This window comes from Varanus komodoensis, unplaced genomic scaffold, assembly GCF_004798865.1.
Source record: "Varanus komodoensis strain SLA01 unplaced genomic scaffold, ASM479886v1 scaffold14_1, whole genome shotgun sequence".
In the NCBI taxonomy this organism is placed as follows: Eukaryota; Metazoa; Chordata; class Lepidosauria; order Squamata; family Varanidae; genus Varanus; species Varanus komodoensis.
Genome location: NW_025335438.1, coordinates 25,163,899 through 25,183,407, shown reverse-complemented (window position 1 = coordinate 25,183,407; position 19,509 = coordinate 25,163,899). Strand labels below are relative to the sequence as shown.

Here is a 19,509-nt window from a genome sequence, read left to right as displayed (position 1 = left end):
AAGGAATTGTGAAGAACTCTGAATGGTATTCTTCAGACTGGGAGAATGGATAACAAAATGGCAAGTGCTGATCAATGTGAACCAGAAGAAAATGATACAAATTGGGGCAAAACTCCCAGCTTCAGGTATAAGCTTATGGGATGTGAACTAGACCAAGAAAGAGATCTTGGGGTTGTGGTGAACAGCTCAGGGAAAATGTCAACCCAGTGTACAGCTGCTGTAAAAAAGGGCAAACTTCGTGTTATGCATAACTAGGAAAGGAAGTAAAAATTAACTGCCAATATTGTACTGCTCTTATACAACTCTAAGGTGCAAATACTTTGAATGCTATGCACAGTTTTGGTCATTACACCTAAAAATGAGAAAGGGGCAATTAAAAAGGAGCAATTAAAATGATCAGCAGACTGGAATGAGTCCCCTGTGAGGAACAGTTATAACTCCTGGAATTGTTTAACTTAGCAAACAGGCAAGTAACTGGAGACATGATAAAGGTGTTAAAATTATGCATGTGTGGGAGAAATTGGATAGAGAAACTATTTTCTTCCTTTCACATAATGCTAGAACCTGGGGTCATCCCATGAAGCTGACTGGTTTGAGATTCCATTCGATTAAAGGAAATATTTCTTCACACAACACACAGTTAAATTATGTAGTTCATAAGATGTAATGAGGGCCATGTGGATGGCCTCAAAAGGCAACTGGGCAAATCCATGGAGGTGAAGCTTTCAACAGATCTATTCCTGACAGCTATATGCTAACTCTAGTACCAGAGGCAGTATGTTGCATACATCAATTGCTTGGGAAACTAAGGTGGGAGGGTGCAGTTGCACTCAAGTCCGGGTTATGGTATTCCTGTGGGCAGCTGGTTGGCCACTGAGCCAACACAATGCTGGACTAGATGGACCCTTGGTCTAACCCAGCAGGGCTCTTCTTATGATTCTATGGGTAGCTCTCTGGTGATTTAAAGCAGGTCATCAAGAGTTTCTGACACCACTTATTTAATGAGAACAACAGAAAAAAAAAATTCCACCTAAATTTGGCTACTGAAATGAATGGGAAAAGACTTCTGAGTGAAATGACTGTAAGAACTGCTCAGTTCTATTACTGAAACTCATAATTTGCTTGGAGACATTCCATTATTTAATTCTATGTGTTCATCTTTTGCATCTGCTTGGTCAGTCTTGGGATTCTAGTAAAAAACAAAGTCAATCTGGCAAGTCCAACGTTTGCCAACCTGTGACTTAAGCTACAGATGCACAAGTTGTATAAGAAGTTGTACTAAGTTGTATAATAACACATGAGCATTGAAGAGAAAGATCAAGAAGGAGATAATGCAGGAAGTTACATTTTTTCATTTTCCTGTGAGAAGTAGTAATACATTAAAGGTACCCAGAAGGTTCTTCAGGCAGGACTAGCCAAAACCATCACCCTACACCATTACTGAGCTCTGCTTTTAGCTATGAGTTGTGAGACTTTAAGATGAATGGAAGCAACACTCCAGTTCTTTAGTTACTTAGGTAAGCTTTCAAGGGGAAGCTCCATTCAGTCTCTGTTCTTTCTCCTTAACTGATCACTGTGCATGCAGATTTTGACCCTGACAACATTCTCATGTTCAGAAAAGAAGTCTTTCCTTCTATAGTTATCTAAAAAATGGAATCCAATCAAGAGGTGTGCTTCCTGCTTGCTGGTACAGACACACAGAATAAATTGTAGTCTGGACTTGGTTTCTCTAAGGAAGCATTGAAAGCTTAGCCAGTTGCATGGATGCAGTAGCAGCACAAGTATTTGAATATTTAGCTTATGACAGTGCAATTCTCTTTAGAATTATATTACATCATTAATGTAATAAATTACTTTACATAAATTATACCAGTGCAATTACATTTCAGTAATACAGCCTAGTTACTATGCTTTTAATAAAATTAATGTGGATATTTAATACTTCCCTCTCCTAAGCCTTTACCAACCACATTTTAGTTTTTGAATCTAAGAGTCTTTTTTAAATTAACTTGTTGTTATCCACAATTAATAAACAGGAAAGATGCCAGATGATAACAATTCCAGGAAGAAGCATAGTCCTTTCAGGATTTAAGGTTCAGAGACCAATTCCTTATGGAGTAGAGGACTCATGGCTCAGCTCCACTTGTGGTTGTTCATACTCACCTCTTGTTTCCTTCACCTCTGGCATATTCTCCCGTCACAATCAAATTCATATTACAAGCTCCTTAGGGTTCAGTGGTCCTTTCCCCCTATTTATCCAAAATGTCAGGGTGCATATATATTAAATTTTATTACAACATGACCCTGGATTGAAGAAATTCCCATTTTGACATGGATTTCATTTTCTGTGTCACACACTTACCTGAAACAGCATCATAGAATTGTTCCTCACTAAGAATGCTCAAAGGTGGTGACCCTTTGACTAGTGACTGCTCTAATTCATGGTGTTCAGTGGCTAGTGTTTCTAGTGCTTCAGATAAGATCTTGTTTTTCTCTTGCTCATGCTCCAGTTTCAGATTCCTCACCTATAAGTAGAAACACGTATGAATAAAATCTCATCTCTTCCAAGAACGTGAGACTAAAGGCTATTTCAAGGATAGGCTCCGGTTTGCAGCAGAACCATGTCAACAGACTCTTTGAACTAAGATTAAAATGCAAAGTTATTTCTGCAGCGGTAGTTTTAGTTCATTTTAAAGCATTACAAAATAGAAAAACTTAAGAAAAGGACTTGTCTAATCCAAAATAGACAATTACGTTTTAGATGTTAGAGAATATAATGTAAGTTTACCAGGTCACTGTTAACATCATCCTTGTCTAGGTTGCAGAATTGTGAAGTCGAGGCAAAACTATCTGACAAACTGCCCTGCAGCACCTTGAAGACTAACATGTTTATTTGGGCATGCAGTTTCATAGCTCCCAGTAATACAGTGAAGGAACATCTGGCACATTATTAGCTTGAAAGGAAAACCCCACTCACATCTCCCCAGTTTACAAAAGCTACTTTGCATGGTCATTTGAAAGCAATTTTTACTACTATAAGTGAATGAGGCTGCAAGGAAAATCCTGACCATGGACTAAATGGTTTCCTGGTTTTAGTCTGGGTCAGACTCCAACAAAAAAAATCACTTTTACAGTTTGGGCTGAATTTCCAGGGTGTCACTATATGTACAGGAGGGCTTTTTGCCAGCTTTTACCAGAAATGCCCCTCCTTTGATGGAAGGAGCATAACTGCTGTCATGTACAATATGGCCCCTACCCAGTCTAACTAATGTAATTACCTGGGGTTACCACTGGAAAGCAAAACTGCCTGCCTATTGATAAGTGGAAACACTGTACTTATTTACTAGATTTACACACCATTCCATATTCCAGCATGCAGATTTCAGAGTGGTGGACAATAAAAGATGAAAATGGCAAAAGAATAAAACAGCATGTTAAGAGCAAAATCAATAAAGCTGTCTGGTTAGTTCAGCAAGGGTTTTCAGAAAGTGCCAGGAATAATACAATGTTGGAACCTGCCGGACCTCCAGAGGCAGGGAATTCCAGAGAAACGAAGGCGCTTCTCCTGCTGGACTCTAATTGGGCCATTAGTTCATATGGACTCACTAGGGACAAGTCATCCGATGACCTCAGTGACCAAGCAAGTTGGTAAGGAAGAAGGCACTCTTTCAGTATTCTGATGCCAAGTTGTCTAGGGCTTAATACACTAGTATTGAAACCTAAAACCTGGCCAATAAGATGCCATTATCATAAGGATCTCCACTGGTTGGCAGTTAGTTTCCAGTTTCTAGTCAAAATGTTGGTGTTGCCCTTAAAGCTCTAAATACGTGATTTCAAAAGTAACTTCTGGTATATGAATCATCCAAAGTACTGTGCCCTATATGGTTGGTTCACCTTAAAATGTATTTACATGCATATTCAAACAGGAATAGGCTAGTACATATGTATAGAACTTCATGCTCATGGGTCAGATCTGGCCTTCTGGAAATCCCAAGCTGGCCCTTCAGATTTCCTCTGATGGAGCTACCTGCTTCCCCAGCCCATCTTCTCCCCTTGCCCCACACCAACTGCTTGGCAATTTCCTGGCTTTTATGCAGGTCTCTGACCCTCATCCCTGCATTCTAAAAGTTGAAATGCCTCACCTAAGGCTTAGTTACTATTAGTAAGTAATTAAGCAAAAATAGGAAGTAGTCTTGTTAGTTTGGCCCCATTCCCTTTGTTTTCAGCCCACCCACCCCCCCTCTACCAGTGAAATGCAACTAAACTTCTGAAACAGAATTCAGCCCTTGGGCTAAAAATGTTCTGCCTCCCTGTCCTAGATGCATGGACTCCTTTGTGGTAGTGCCTTCTTTGGGAGGAGTGAGCTACCAGGTCTTTAAGAATCTGATAGTACTCAATTACTCCCTCCCTACTGTTAAAACTCAAGAACAACTTGGAGAATGTTGGCAGGACTTTACCCATAATAAAGGTAAAAGTTAAGTCTTATTTATTTACTGTCCCATATTTTATTTTTGTTTTGTAGAAGACGTAATTGTGATACAGTTTTAAGTATGTATTTTTGCATCCATACTATATATTATCTATACTATATTATGTCAGAGGTAGTAGACCATAAGTGCATGTGCTGTACTGGTAGAACCCAGTATGAGAAACTAAGCAAGAAGTTATAACTTTAAATGCAAGGCCGAAACTAGAGGGGTGTATTATCTAATGTAATAGTGCACTCCACCCTAATCATTTTGAGTAACAGATTAGTCATGGTCATTAACTTAATTAACTCTTACATTTATTTTTCTCTTTAGCATATTGTATTATTTTTAGTTGCAACCCAAATTACCATTACTATTAAATTTATGCCACAATAGTCGTTTTATGACCATCAAAAGTTGTACACCTTCCAAAACATGCCTTTTACTGCTTCTTGTGATACAGTATATATTTGTATCTTTCTGTAAATAATAAAAAGGCCTTGTTTACCAAATTGTTAAAATGCCAGCATTAACCTATGGATCTCTCTCTCTCTGTCTCTTTCTCTCTCTTTCAATCTCTGTGTGTGTGTGTGTGTGTGTGTGTGTGTGTGTGTGTGTGTGTGACACAAGGGTGTGAAGCTGCATCAAGAAGGCAACTTGGAGAGTTTAGTAAGCCTCTGATTTCTATTTTGCATAAGATGAATTCTACATATATCTGAACAGCTAAGAACATTATGTCACTGGAAGCACAATGAGTTACAGACATTCCATTTGTCACCACCTCCCAAGCACCAGACAACCAATACAAACCCTACCTCTAAGCACAGAAACATGCAAATTAAACATTCTTGCATATGATTCCATATTCTGCATAGGTTATATAGCTTCCAAGATCAATTTTTTTCAAGAATGTTTTTTAAAAGTCATCCACCATATTTAAATGTTTATAAAATAGCCTCAGGCAGATTATTTTTCACACACAAATATAAATTTGGAAGTTTATATTATATAAACCAAAAGTAGCACAACCAAATTCAAATTAAAACAACAACAACAACATGGCACAGACTAAAACAAGAGAGTGAGTGAGAGAGAGAGAATACCCACTAATGATTAAAAGCTTAGAAAAAATGGGATGATCTTACCCTAATGCCTAAATAATGATGGCACTTAGAGCACTTTCCTAGAGAGGGAGTGCCAGAGCCAGAAAAATATTGTCCAGTCAATACTCACATAATTTCTGAATATAAAATCTCCAGAAGTAGTAGGTGAATGATAAAGAAGGAAAATAAAAGAGACTTTAGGTAGATAAGCTGCAGGAACACAACCTTGGAAAGGGTATGTATGATGGAAAGGGACAAAATATGGAAACCAGCTTTTCCCACTGAATATTCATAGCTCTTCCGCAACACCAGCCACAGATTTTTAGTTTTCCTTCAGAAGCTGTGAGGTATGGAAAACAAAAATGGCTTCTTCAGAGGTCAAAACTTTAAGGCTGCATAAAAATGGATCATGTGGCATATTTTCGGAAGATTCTCTAGCAAAGATAATATGAAGCTCAGTACAGAGCATGTTTCTGACAGCCAGGGTATGTACTCAACTAGCCATCCAACAATCAAAATGGTTAGAATAGTCTGTTACCACACTTGTAAACTTGGCAACATTAAACTGTAAATTGCATGTTCACTAACAGTTAATTTGTTTTGCTTGTAGGAAAATGTTTAACAGTGTTGTTGAACAAACAGTTTGAGTGAGTGTGATCAGATCCATATGGGCAGATTTAGATTACAAGCCACGGGCAAATCATATATGCACACTGTTGATCAAAATCATTAAATGGGCTACACGTGAAATTAAAATTACAGCATTGACAAAGTGAACAAATGAGCAGCCAATCTGATGCTCCTTATCTTCGGTGCTATCTGGCTTAAGATCTCATAAGCCAGTACTTTATATACCCTAATTTTTCAGGGATCTTGCCAAGTGCCATGAAGAAACATCCTGTCAACACACAATGCTAACGTAAGAACAAAAAAGGAACCTTGCTGGATAAGAGCAAGGGTCCATCTAGTTCAGCTTTCTGTTCACACAGAGTCCAACCAGCCACTCACAGGAAACCCACAAGAAGGACATGAGTGCAACATTACCCTCCCTCCCACCTGAGTCTCCTAACAACTAGGATACATAGCACTGTGCCTTCGGTACTGGTGTAATTTAGATGCTACTAGCGATTAGCATGAGTAGCTATTAACAGCGTTCTCCTATCAAATCTCCTTTTAAAACCATCCAAATTGGTAGCCATTACTAACTCCTGTGGAAGTGAATTTCATAGTTTAACTTTGTGCTGTGTGAAGATGTACTTCCTTTTATTTGTCCTAAATTAAATTTGCCCAATCAACTTCATGGCATAAACTTGGTTTCTTGTATTATGAAAGAGGGAATGGAACATCTCCCAATCTGAGGTGGCAGGGATAATCTGCATATGCCTGAGGAATTCTGGGAAGTAAGAGGAAGTCACCATGAGCAGCAGAGAAGTCAGACTTCAACTGACCACCTCAAGACAACAGCCCATGTTCCTAATGGTGCATGAAGCTCAATAAATCTACATTTTACTCCTTATTCCATAGCACATAATGGATGGAAAGAATTCTGCAGTGGTGGTGACTTGAAAAATGTGTGTAATGTTTGTGTTCCTGCCCAATTCTATCATGGTGTATACCTGCAAGAAAGGCAAGTTGGTTGCACTATTAGGAAAAGAGAGAGGGAATACCTGAGTGCCAGGTGCCCATGCCCCAAGGAGTAAGGGAAAATGAAGAGTTCTTGGATAGAACAGTGGAACTGCAAGAAGAAGAAGCACCAGAAATGGAAGAACAGCAGCAGGTTGAAGCAGATATGGAGAATGCTTAGTTGAGGAAAACCAATAAAGAGAAAACTCCCTAGAGAAGGGTAACAGGAGCGGGAGACTAAGATGACATTCTGTTCCAATGGAACCACTAGAGCTAATAAACACTTTAAGCCACTGGAGGATGAGACCAGAGGACAGGCTGCAGATAAAGAATTATGAGGGAGCCTGTGGCACAGAAAGCAAGAGGCAAAAAGTTGACCAAGAAAACAAGAAGACTGGTCATTGTTGCATGACCCCTCTTTGTTGCATGGAAGTGAAATCCAAGTGTTTTTTATTTCATTTTATTAAAACATTTCTATGCCGCCCCATTCGCCGAAGCCTCGGCGGCTCACAACATAAAATTAAAATACAACAAATAACAATATAAAATAAGTCACCCTGGCCAGATAAAATAAGCAAATAATATTAACAATTAGAATGACGCTTAAATTAAAAGGTCTTCGCCTGGCGCTGAAAAACAAATAACGACGGCGCCAGGCGGACCTCTCTGGGGAGCGCATTCCATAGATTGGGCGCCACCACAGAGAAGGCCCTCCTCCGAGTACCTACCCTCCTAATTTCCTTCACGGAGGGTTTCTTTCTTTTTCTTTCAAGTGTGTTGCAATAACACATGGTAGGTAGCCTGTCTCACTGGGGCTTGGATTAGAGATGTGACTGAAGGAATGCCAAAACTCCTAAGGCCCATAAACACCTATCCCTTTCTTCTAATCCATGTGGGAACAAATGATACTGCCAAATGGAGCTACAAAGAAATCACATGAGATTTTGAAGCCCTGGGAAAGAAACCTAAGAACTTTAGGGCCCAGTTAGTTTTCTCATCTATCCTCCCAGTTCTTGGAAGAAGAATAGAGTGATTGGTTATAAAAGTCTGACTAGACATATTCAGATTCTGGTGCCACAGAATATGCTACCTGGAAGATGGACTTCTGGCCAGAGACAGGTTGCACCTCACAAGAGCTGAAAAGAATGTGTTTGGCCAAAGCATGAAAATTTCATCAGGAGGGCTTGCTGGCAAGAGAGATATGAACTTTGAGGCAACAGTGGATGAAGGCTTATGCACCATAACAGAGAGACGAGCTCTAGTAGTGCCCCCAAATAGCCTTCACAACCATGTAGGAAAGAAGTCAGACTATAAAGTACATGGGCTTCTGGGTCTATGTGCTAATGCCTAGTATACGGAAAAGAAACAGAATAAACCTGAGCTCTTAATACATGAAGGAAAATACCCCTTGACAGGTATTACTGAAATGTGGTTGGATGAGTTGCATGATTGAAATACAGCAATTGGTGTATTACATCCAAAAAGAATAGAAGAAATAGGGAAGAAGGCAGAGTTGTATTATATGTTAAAATACTTTCCCTGCACAGATGTACAGGAAGATGAGCCTGGTAGCCCCATTGAGAGCATCTGGGTCAAAATAAATGGGTCAAGAAATAAAACGAACATGACAGAGACTACCACCAACCACTCAATCAAGGAAAAACTGAGGATGAAATTTTGGTTAAGCAAACTGCCAATATTTCAAGGAAGTCTGGTGTAGTAATAATGGGGGACTTATTACCTGGATATCTGTTGGGAAATGTATTATGGCAAAGTGGCCTCCTTCAAGAAAATCTTGACATGCATGATAGATAACTTTCTTCTACAGAAAGTGGAAGAAGGAACTAGAGGATTTGCTATCCTGGAATTAATGCTGACTAACAGGCATGACTCCATGCATAAAGCGGAAGTTACCAGTACTCCAAGGGAAAGTGACCACATCGTATTTGAGTTTTTGATTGTAAAGAAAGGAAAAAAGGAGCACAGTCATACGTGTATTCTGGATTTTGGGAAAGTTGGTTGTTGTGGGAGGAGAAAACACTTACTTTGGAGCCACCGGTGTATTATCATTTGAAAACAAGTTCTTGAAACATCCAGTCAGTGAAACATCCAGTCAGTGTAAAAACTGCATTTTTCCTATCTTATGTTTTACAATATTGTGTAAGTAAAATGAGAGGGAAAGAGTGCTAGTCCCCTACCTCCAATCTGTTCCTCATCTAAAAATAGAGCAGGATATGGAAGGAGGAAAGTTAGCAAGGAATGAATAAAAAGCAATGTAATTGTACATCCTTAAACTTCATTACAGCAGAAGTGAGAATAAAGGGGCAAATTATTGAACAATTTCTTGGAGGAGAAAACGATCAATGACTACTAGGCCTGCATGCCACCATCAATAACGTAAGCAAGGACCTTGCAGTTAATGTGACCCAGCTCCTTAGCAGACTGGTATCCAGGATGGCATGAAGGCACCAGGAAACTTTCCTTTTGCAGTCTGACCATTATTCTCATTATATCTAGAGTCCAAAATTGCATAATACCAGCACTGTAACCCAGCTTTCTTGAAACACACTTGACTCTGCAGAGACCTGTCCAGCCAATTGCTACTGGGGAACTGCAATTGTTCTCTAGGTCACTGGAGGTAGTGAGGCCTGCTCACATATCAGTTGGGATGCCAGAGGCCTTCCTCAACTGCTGCCTCCTCCAAACTGGTCAAATCCTTGACCTTGAAAGAAACAGAAACGGGGTTGTAAAAAAGAGTTTGAATGAGCACCAATGCTTGGATTTGCTCCAAGGTGACGTGTGAGTATACAGCTTGCCCTGGCTTGTTTGCATTTGCTTAGAACTTCCTGCTCTCCAGCCATCTTTCTGAAGTGTACCTGCTTTTTCCATGATCCATGTGGCTAAATTCTGGTGTGTGCCTGTTCCACCTTGACATAGCAGTTTGCACTAGGCTAGACAAAGGTATACAGATGTGGGAGGAAGATCAGAATTCTTACTGTTTTGTGTTTAAAAGCTAAGCTGTTTTGCAGCACATTAAAGATGCACAAACTTACTGTGGCATAGTAAGTTTTTCTGGACAGGCATCTATCGTACAGAAAGTTATTTCCTGAAATAAAGACACAAGCGTCCTGACGATCTCTGTAGAATCTGATCCCACTGGACTAGCTGGCTTTTTGCCCACATGTGCTCCCTATCCTTGAATATTTCTGCTGGAATTTTTCTGCTTCCTGAAATAATACTCTCCTCTTCCTTAGCCATGCTTCTATTTTTACAAACAGGGGTTCCTTAAGGAGCAGGATCCTTTAAAGTCAGATGGACGGACAGACAGTCTCTCTCTCTCTCTCTCTCTCTCTCTCTCTCTCTCTCTCTCTCTCTCTCTCTCACACACACACACACACACACACACACACACACACCCCCTCTGAGACAGCCAATTTGGGACAATTTGAAAAAGCGGTAAATTATTCATTATTTAATATATTATTAGTGCACTTTCATTGCCAGAGAAAGGAGTAAGTATTGTAGACTTTCCTGCCTCAAAGCCCAAACCAACTTCACTGACTCTGAGTGCTTCTATAGACCTTGACTTGTGTGTGGGGTGTGATTTGCTGCTCTGTCTCAGCCAGCAAAATGTCTCAGAGCCAGACCTGGCCCTGGCTTCAGAGACTTTTCAGTTAAGAAGAAGTAGCTGAGATGGTGCAGGAAATTATGTGGGGTAAGGAAACACTGAGGGTCCAGAAAGAACTGTGAACAGAGAAACATGGCCAGTGTTACAGCACATTTATTGTGTAATCCTAAACATATTTGCTTATAATTAAGTTATATACTGTACAGTGGATTTATTCCAAGGTAAGTGCATGTAGATTTGAAGTCTTATCCTTACCAAATATGCTTATAGCTGCAACCTGCCTTATTTACCCTGACGATAGTTCTAATATCTAGATTAAGGACTGATAACTTCAGTCATCTAAAAAAACCAAGCAGGATCACACTGGGTCACAAGAAATAAAAATTCAAAATACCAATTTCAGCAATGTTTTTATTGGGAACTCTGGTTGATCCTAATAAAGGTACCCAACTGTGCATTTTGGTGCTTTAAGAGTTGTAGGATGGTGAGGCTGCAATAAATTTAAACTTGTAAATTTTAGAATTTCAAGAACACAGAACTTGAGAGCAGAAAAATAAAGTAAACCATGTGCTCCAGAATTCCAGAAACTACCAAAGAAAAGTGTTTCAAGCACAGTGGGGAACTACCTTTGGCAGTGGCTCTTTGCCTCCTCACCTGGTTCAAGGATGAGAAGCAAGGCAACATGAAAGCTCTTTGTCTAGTGCTGTTGTGCTTGTTATTGATGGGGTAGAGGGGAGAATGGGCTAGGATTTACTCAGAAGTAAGTCCCACTAAGTTTTATGGGAATATTCCTTAGCAATTGTACAAGTTTGCAGCCTAACAGCATGTGTTGTTATAGTGTATAATACATTCCTATACTCCCCCTTGCTCATGTGCTATACTCAGTTTGTAATTAATTACAAATGTTTAGGATGTCATGCAGTTCTTTGCTGATCCCGGATCCCATGCTGATCCCGGATCCCATTGTTGATCCCCGTTCCCATCCTCCCTATATGGATTTGGGACTGAAACAGTAAGGACAAGTGTGGGCGCATGAAGGACAAGATTTAAGCAAACATACTCCAATTCAAATTCCATCTTAAAAACAAGGAACTAATTAGCTTGTTTTCTATAAAATCTAAATACAGCAATTATTGCTAATTATGGGTATTCATTTGCATTTGTAAATAAACACATGCACATTTATGCAATTTTCTGCTCTATGGGTCTTTGTTCTAGTTTTTTGGGGTATTTAGCAGCACCCTTACTGCAGCTCCCATCATCCTTAGGGATGGTTAGGAATGATGGAAGTAACAATCCAAAAAACCTCTGGAGTGCTTCAAGTTTCCAACCTCTGCTTTAGGTTAAGAAGCACTGCAACAAAGAGTAACACTAGCCATTAATTCAGCCTTAATTTAAAGACTTATTTTAGGTACCCATATAATTGAAGGAAAATATTTCTACCCAAAAATAAAAATGGCAACAGATGAAAATTATGAAAATGTAGAATGCAATTCTGTGCATGTTTAGACATAAGTCCTATAATTTTCAGCATTCCCCAGCCAACACTGAATGGGATTGCTCTAATTTAGACTCTGATTCTAAACACTTTTTCTTGTAAGGACCTTTGAAATCAGTAGGACTTGGTATATCAGGGAAATGGAGGTTTACTACTATTTCACTTCCTCTCTGTGATACAAGCAAAATTAAATGGACACCTTTCCAGCTTTAGTGTCAGTGTTCCTATTTCATTCCTTCAAAATATGAAACATCTGTTTTGAGAGCTGCATATGTTGCATTTTTAAGCGAATATATACTTTCACATTTGTTTTACAGTGTCAACATATGATTGTATGCTTGTCTATTTCGATGCACTGTTAAAGAGACCCAACTGAAAAATCAATGCTAATATTGAACCTTTTAAGAATGTTTTTCCAGAGATCATTGGCAAAAAGAGGCACAGCATCAGCCGTACCCAAACTGATTTTGAAATGTTTAGGGCTCCCAACTCCCATCAGCCCCAGCAAGCATGGGCAGTGGCCAGCTATGACAGGAGCTATAGTCCAAAACATGTGAAGGGCTCCAAGTTAGGGAAAGCTGCAGTAAAGTTTGTGCAAAGCAACGTCCTTGTTACGCCTATACAAATACACTCGTACATGTATTCAATGTACGAGTCACCTTATAGATACAGCACTCAAGGCATGGTATATAATAAATGCAAAACGAATAAAACCAGTGATAAAACCAACAAAAACATTTAAAAGCAGCAGCAAAAAACAAACCAGGATTTATAAAAGATACATAACTGAGCAGTTCAAAACATAAACAAGATGAAACATGTCAAAAACAAAGCAAGCCGCAATTAAAAACACTTCTTATAGTATCCTGATCACTCAGTCCCAACCAAATCAAAGTCCTTACCTTGGACCCCCCACTTTATTTACCATCTTGCCAGACAGAGTTCTGCAGAGCTCAAAAGCCTGCGCATTATTTCGCAACCTATAAATGGACCCAATACGAGCAATATGGATTTTCACAATGTTCTTTTTCCATTTTAGAAATAGCCCCCATTTAAAACAAACAAACCATCACACACTCATTTCTTAGGAATGAATGCATTCGGGCCAAGGAGTTGTTTTAAAGCTCTTTGTTCCAGCACAAGGGGAAGGAATTCATTCCAATGTCAAAAAGAACGTCAGATTAAAAAAAAAAACCTCCTTTCACTTTCGAAACCTACTTAAGGAGCTGCTGGGGGTCTCTTTAGGCATGAGTGACCAGATGGAGGGCAGATTTCAGGCTGGCAGGACACTCCCGGAGCCTCGCGCCACCACGTCCTTCCAACTGTCCCAGCCCCGAAGTCTTCCTGCCGTCCCTTCGCGGTCCAGCCGCCTCCGCAAGCCACCGCACAGCCCAAGCGGCGCGCAGCCCGGGAGACCGACCCACCTACCTGCGTCCCTTCCCGAGCTCGCGCGTCCCGCGGAGGGGAAGAGCGCGCGGCGGGTCGTGGCGGGCCAGCGCCGCCTCCCCCCTCCAACTCGCTCAGGGCATGCCCGGCCTCGCGCGCACCCCGCAAGGTCCCCGCTGCCGCGTCAGTCACCTTCGCGCCGTGCCAGTTAGCTCAGACCGCCGCCGCTCCTGCTGCTGCTGCACCGCCACCAGCTCTGCAGGGCTTATCGCGAGAGCCAAGCCGGTCGCCCGGGCCCGCCGCAGCACGCTCGCAGCTCTCCGGCAAGAGGGGGGCGAGGCGAGGGAGGAGACAAGCCGTGCCCCGGCCGGGCTCGCGCGCTGAAGCCTCGCACCAAGGGCGGCGGCGCCGCTGATGCGAGCAAGCGAGTTGCGAGGGATGCCCGCGCCGGAGCCGCGCGCGGACGCGGCAGTTCGTGCAAGCGCCTCTTGACCCAGCCGTCCCTGCTCCCCTTGGCGCTCACCAGGCCACATGCGGCAGCCAGAGACGGGTGGGACGACGCTCGTTCTCAAGTGGATCCCCCCCCGACACACACACACACGCGAGCGCACACACAAGGGGGCGAGAAACTGCAGCCGCCGCCGGATGCGTCCAGAAATAGGATCCCCAAAGCGGCCACCCCTCCACGGTCTAGTAGGGTCCTAAAGAGTGCCGCTCATCAGCCGTGCGAGCCGCACAATCCTGCTTTCGCAAGGACCCACTTCCATTCAGAAGCACTTGAGGGTTTATTTAGGATTGCAACCTCGTGGGCCGTTTTTAAAGCTAGGGATGGAAGTGAGTCCCACTGAATCTTGGAAAAGCTTGCTTCTGAGTTTGGGGTTAGAAGTACTTTCCTGTCAGTTATTAAGACCATTCCTCCACCTCCCAATAACCACAGTACATGATTCCAAGGTGGATGTTACTAGCTACCAAATTCAAATCAACGTTTCCCTCCCCCTGCATAAATTCAGCCGTAAAGCTTCTCATCCCCACATCTCTGGAAGAGGAAACACTGGATGAGTTGAATCAATCCCAAACGTTAGGCACTGAAGGCAGCTTTCAAGGAGGTTTAGACAGTACATGAGTCCTCATTCCAGCGATCCCTCTGAAATGTGGCTGTTATTAAAACATCCACACATTGCCAGGGCCTCTACACAGCTGAAACAACATTTGTATCCCATTTCCACATGGATGCACTGGACTGCACACAAACCAGACCTCCACGCTTGGCAACGGAGAGCATGTTGTACTGGAATGGTTACCAACCATGCAGCTCTCTGCTCAGTGGGGATGCAATTCAAATGTTGCCTCAACACAACAAGTAGGCATATAGCAGCTATACCAGTTGAAGAACAGAATTAGACTTTGGCAAACACTAGTACAAAACCTAGTTCCTCTTGCTGGGCAGCGTAATTCCTATCATCTTTACTGAGAATGCAAGATAGTGTTCAGTTGTTCCCCAATACATGAACTTAGAACTGCAGCTTCAGTTACCTAGCTGGTTACCTATTCAACTTGTGATTTGACATTTTCCTTGAAAATACTTAAGTGAGCATTCTGTGTTCCTTAAGAATTTTAATTTTGTACAATAGGTAAATAATATGATTTTACTTTTTTGGAAAAGAAGTCATCACTACAATACTAACAGGTTTTACCACTGCAGACATGTGACTTGTACACACAGGAACAGATTTAATAGCTATATGAGCTATGAGATGTTTTGCCTCTGTGTCACATGACCTCTGAAGCTGTTTTAATTAAGGGAAATAAATCAGGGAAAGGAGGGCATGTTTATTCAATATATCCAACAATGGCTATGGATGGCAGAGGCTGTGTTTGGAGTAAAGAAGGCCCAAAAAGCACCCCAACGCTTTTGACATTGATTATGTCTATATTTAGTGTAGCACCTTAATAAATGCAGTTTTTGGAAACAAGGTATAAGCATGAGAGCTGTCCCCAAATATACCCTGCTTAACCACACTAGAAACTCATAGGCCTGACATTTAACAAGTGGAAATAAGAACACTCCTGAACTAGCACATCCCTGTATGTTAGTATACGTAGGTAGGGACAGAGTACAGTATGGTCTGATTTACAGTGGCACTGCCCACACCAATCAAGCATCAAATAAGTTCCAGGCAGGAAGTGGAAAATGAATGTGCATGCCAGAAAAATGGCTCTAGATTATGAGCAGTGAGGCAAGACACAATGTACAAGGCTAAAATAAGCAGATAATGGACACATGTGCTACAGTGCAATTATATCATTAACAGAACTTTTATCCTGTTTTATAACTGAGGCACACTGATCTCGTGTTAGTCAATTATTGATGTTCCTTCATCAGTAGAACAGTAAATAATTACTAAACAGAAAGAGAAGTCTTCTGAGTATATGCAGAATGGTTTTTTTTTCTCAGCACTGAACACAGTCACATGCAGGCCTTACAAAATGATGGCACATCTCCCACAAATTAAAACCTAGCCCCTCATTCTTTAGAAAGCAGGCCTCTGTCATTGCCAGGGAACACATACATCTGGTTCCTTTCCACACCATTTCTCATTTGCCCTTTAACTTGCCTTTAGCAACTCTTCACAAAACTCCAAACTGTTTTTCCTCACAAGTCGCACCCCACCTTTCTTCCTTCCCCTAGCTCTGACCTCCTTCCCCTAGCTCTAAACTGGGGTTTATCAGTTGAGTCATCACACTTTTCATTTTGGATCAGCTCTTTCACCAGCTTTATATAGCTGTTAAACTAGATTTGTGGTACCCATATTGAACCTTGTGGAATGCCACTATTTAACTGCCCAAGGGCCAAACCCATAGCCCAAATGCCACCTATGTGATTGGAAGGAAGGAGATCAAACCAAAATGGCCTTGAGAACATTTTTCAACTGCCTAAAGGGTTGCCACACAGGAGGACAGCAACCTGCTCTCTGTCACTCAAGACTCAAAATAACAGACTTTTAAGTTACAGGAAAGCAGATTTTAGTTGAACTCGCTAACAGTCAGAGCAGTCATTCAGTGGGACCAACTGATTGGGAAGGTGGTGGGCTCTCCATCATTGGAAGCAGAGACTGTACCATCATCTGTCAGAGATGATTTAAACTGGATTCCTGCACTGAACAGGGGACTGGACTCAATGGCCTAATCAGCACCTTCTAACTCCATGATCTGATGCCAGGTGAAACCCACAAAGAACCAGAGATACATATCTATCATTTCCACCCTGCTTCCTTGAACCCTTTTGCTCATTTCCTATATTTAGATACTTTCTGTTCTCCATCTTCAATTTATATAGATCTCACTTAGAGCTATAGCTGGGATCCCCAATCTCAGTCAACAGGAAGGGAGGGTGGTGACTCCATATAGCAACCTTTCAGTTTTTATGCAAAAAAAATCCAATACATCCAATTTCCAGTGTGTCAGTATCATTGCAGAATGAGGTTATCTCTGAGCTGAATCAGGGCTGTCCCAGCTGAGTCAAGACTGTTCAAAGGCAAGGAAACTTGGAACCACTGCCCTGAAGAAAACTTACTCTATGTCTTGTTGTCAAAAGATTGAGGTGGCTGATTGTGACAGTCAAAAAAATGAAAGCTTTTCCTATGCAGTCACAAAATGGAGTGAGTTCCATATCACCTGCATATGTAGCAAGGTCCTATTTTAATTCTTGCCCTATCTACAATTCAGTCCCAGTACAGGACTTCAATATATAACAGTCCTATATTTTGTTTTGATAACCTATCAAACAAAATAAAAACCATTAATCCTGACCCCCCATAGCTCTACTGTCTAACATCAGTTTTCTAACATGTGATTATTCAGTTGGGCCCTCTCAATATAATTTTGCAGTCACAAAGCAGCTCACTGAGCTGTTTGGATGTAACAGTGACATCTGTCAGCAATTTATGGGTTATTTAACCCAATATTGTGCAAATGCCTGAGCTGTACCTTGTTTCCAGTAGCAATCCTTGAATGCTGCATTCAAACCTCACAGGCTTGGGGTTGCTTGTGGGAATGCAGCATTGAAGCCTGTACTGAAAAGAAGTGGGTCACGTGTGTCTCCCCACCAATATGCGTCCCCACAATTCAGGGGCTAATTAAAATGTGAATTGCTGCCAGATGCTGCTGTTACATCCAAATATCTATCAGTCTGAGTCTTTGGAGGGTAGCCTATGCTACTTCCAAATCAGAATTATTTTGTTACTTTTCACTTTTTGATCCTCTCTCTCCTGCTACAAATTCCACACAACAATACCTTGATACTAATGTTTCTTTAAATAATAATTTAGCAATGATTATATTTCATATGAACTGGTGTGTGCTACTTAGGCATGCTACATATTTGCAGTTATGCAGGTAGGACTAGACCCTGGGGCTGAAGTGCAGGTCCCCAAATGGCTACCCTGAGAGCAGCAGGGAATCAGCAGAAGCAAACATACTTTTTATTTCTGCTGTCATGATGGTTCTACAATTTAAGTGAGTTTATAAGGCAATACTGAGCATGTATATAATTACTTTTTTGTATCAAGCTTGACAAACTATGTCAGCTTTTGCTTTTCTAACATATCAGGAAGGCATGCATGGAATGGGGGTTGGGGTTTAAGAAAAATGTTAGTTGTGCACTTCACATAGACATCTAAACAGAGATCTCATAGAACCCTTAAATCCACGGTTTAAAATTACAGAGTCGACATCTTTGGAGATGCAATTTTAGTAGCTCTTTGTTCCTCGCCCATCCGTCCTCACACATGCACACACTGTTCTGGAACTCAAGTGTAAAAGGGCAAGATGTAAGCTTACATTTTCACTACTCATGACTAATTTTTCAGAGCCTACAATGAGTTCACTGTGTGGACTGCATTGTCATGTAACTGGTGCTGCAAGTCACAGTCTGCCCAAGCTTCTTCATTTGCAAATACAAGTTACTAAATAAAGGCAAAACAAAGCTGAACAAGATGAAGGCTCAATCCACTCATGATTATCTTAATTAATATGAAAAATATTTCCATAAAAATAACAACTTTCCAAGTTTGGACAAGACTGGTATTCTATAATAATAATGACTTGCATAATGCCTTCATATAAATAAATGATGTCATCACACTTGCAATATTTCACTCTTCTAGTCACTATACCTCCAAAAGAATGAAAGACATGTAAAAAAATGCAGCCTACATGAAACAATTCTTGTAACATCCCTATGAGGAGTTTACAATGTTTGGAGTTATTTAGTTTAGTAAAAAGGAAACTAAGAGCATTTGGGCATTTGAGCATTTGATAGAGGTTTACACAAACTTGCATGATATAAAGAAAGTGGACAGGGATATGAAATTTTCTTCCTTTCATAATACTAGAACCCAGAGTGATCCAATGAAGATAATTGGTACAAAATTCAGAAAAGGCACAAGGAATTACTTCTTCATACAATACATAATATTTGCTACCACAAGTGTACTGATGGCAACCAATTCTGGTCAATATTCAGTGGTGTATTTCCAGAATTTCAAAGTGCTCTGCCAAATCTTTCCATTCCAGAAGTGGTTGTGGAACTGCTTATGCAACTGCCTGCTCAGATGCACTTGTGTAACCATGTTTGTGTTGTGCAAACCTAACTTTAGCTGGATTTTCTTCTTTGCATAATTCAGAAACTAGTTTGGAACATCATTTGCGACAGCAGAATGACACAGCTGGATACTGCCATCTGACTGCATCAGGAGGGGGAGGAGGACATGGTTATCAACAGCTACTAGTCAAGATGGCTAT

At 41.0% G+C, this 19,509-nt stretch overlaps 2 protein-coding genes across 10 annotated transcripts in view; one reads left to right on the top strand and one right to left on the bottom strand.

Annotated features, from left to right (window-relative positions):
- OSBPL1A (oxysterol binding protein like 1A) overlaps window positions 1-19,509 on the bottom strand; it is a 77,862-nt gene that overhangs the window by 31,889 nt on the left and 26,464 nt on the right. For 3 of the 8 annotated variants that reach the window (XM_044424113.1, XM_044424114.1, XM_044424112.1), the window contains exon 16: window positions 2,363-2,525. In XM_044424113.1, the coding sequence (XP_044280048.1) occupies window positions 2,363-2,525 (163 nt within the window). Of the gene's footprint in view, window positions 1-2,362; window positions 2,526-13,223; window positions 13,435-13,526; window positions 13,721-13,749; window positions 13,854-13,899; window positions 14,024-19,509 lie in introns of those variants that run through there. The other 5 variants (XM_044424116.1, XM_044424118.1, XM_044424120.1 and 2 more) reach the window with 5 other exon arrangements.
- CABYR (calcium binding tyrosine phosphorylation regulated) overlaps window positions 1-19,509 on the top strand; it is a 74,494-nt gene that overhangs the window by 46,684 nt on the left and 8,301 nt on the right. The gene's annotated exons all lie outside the window — the stretch shown is intronic.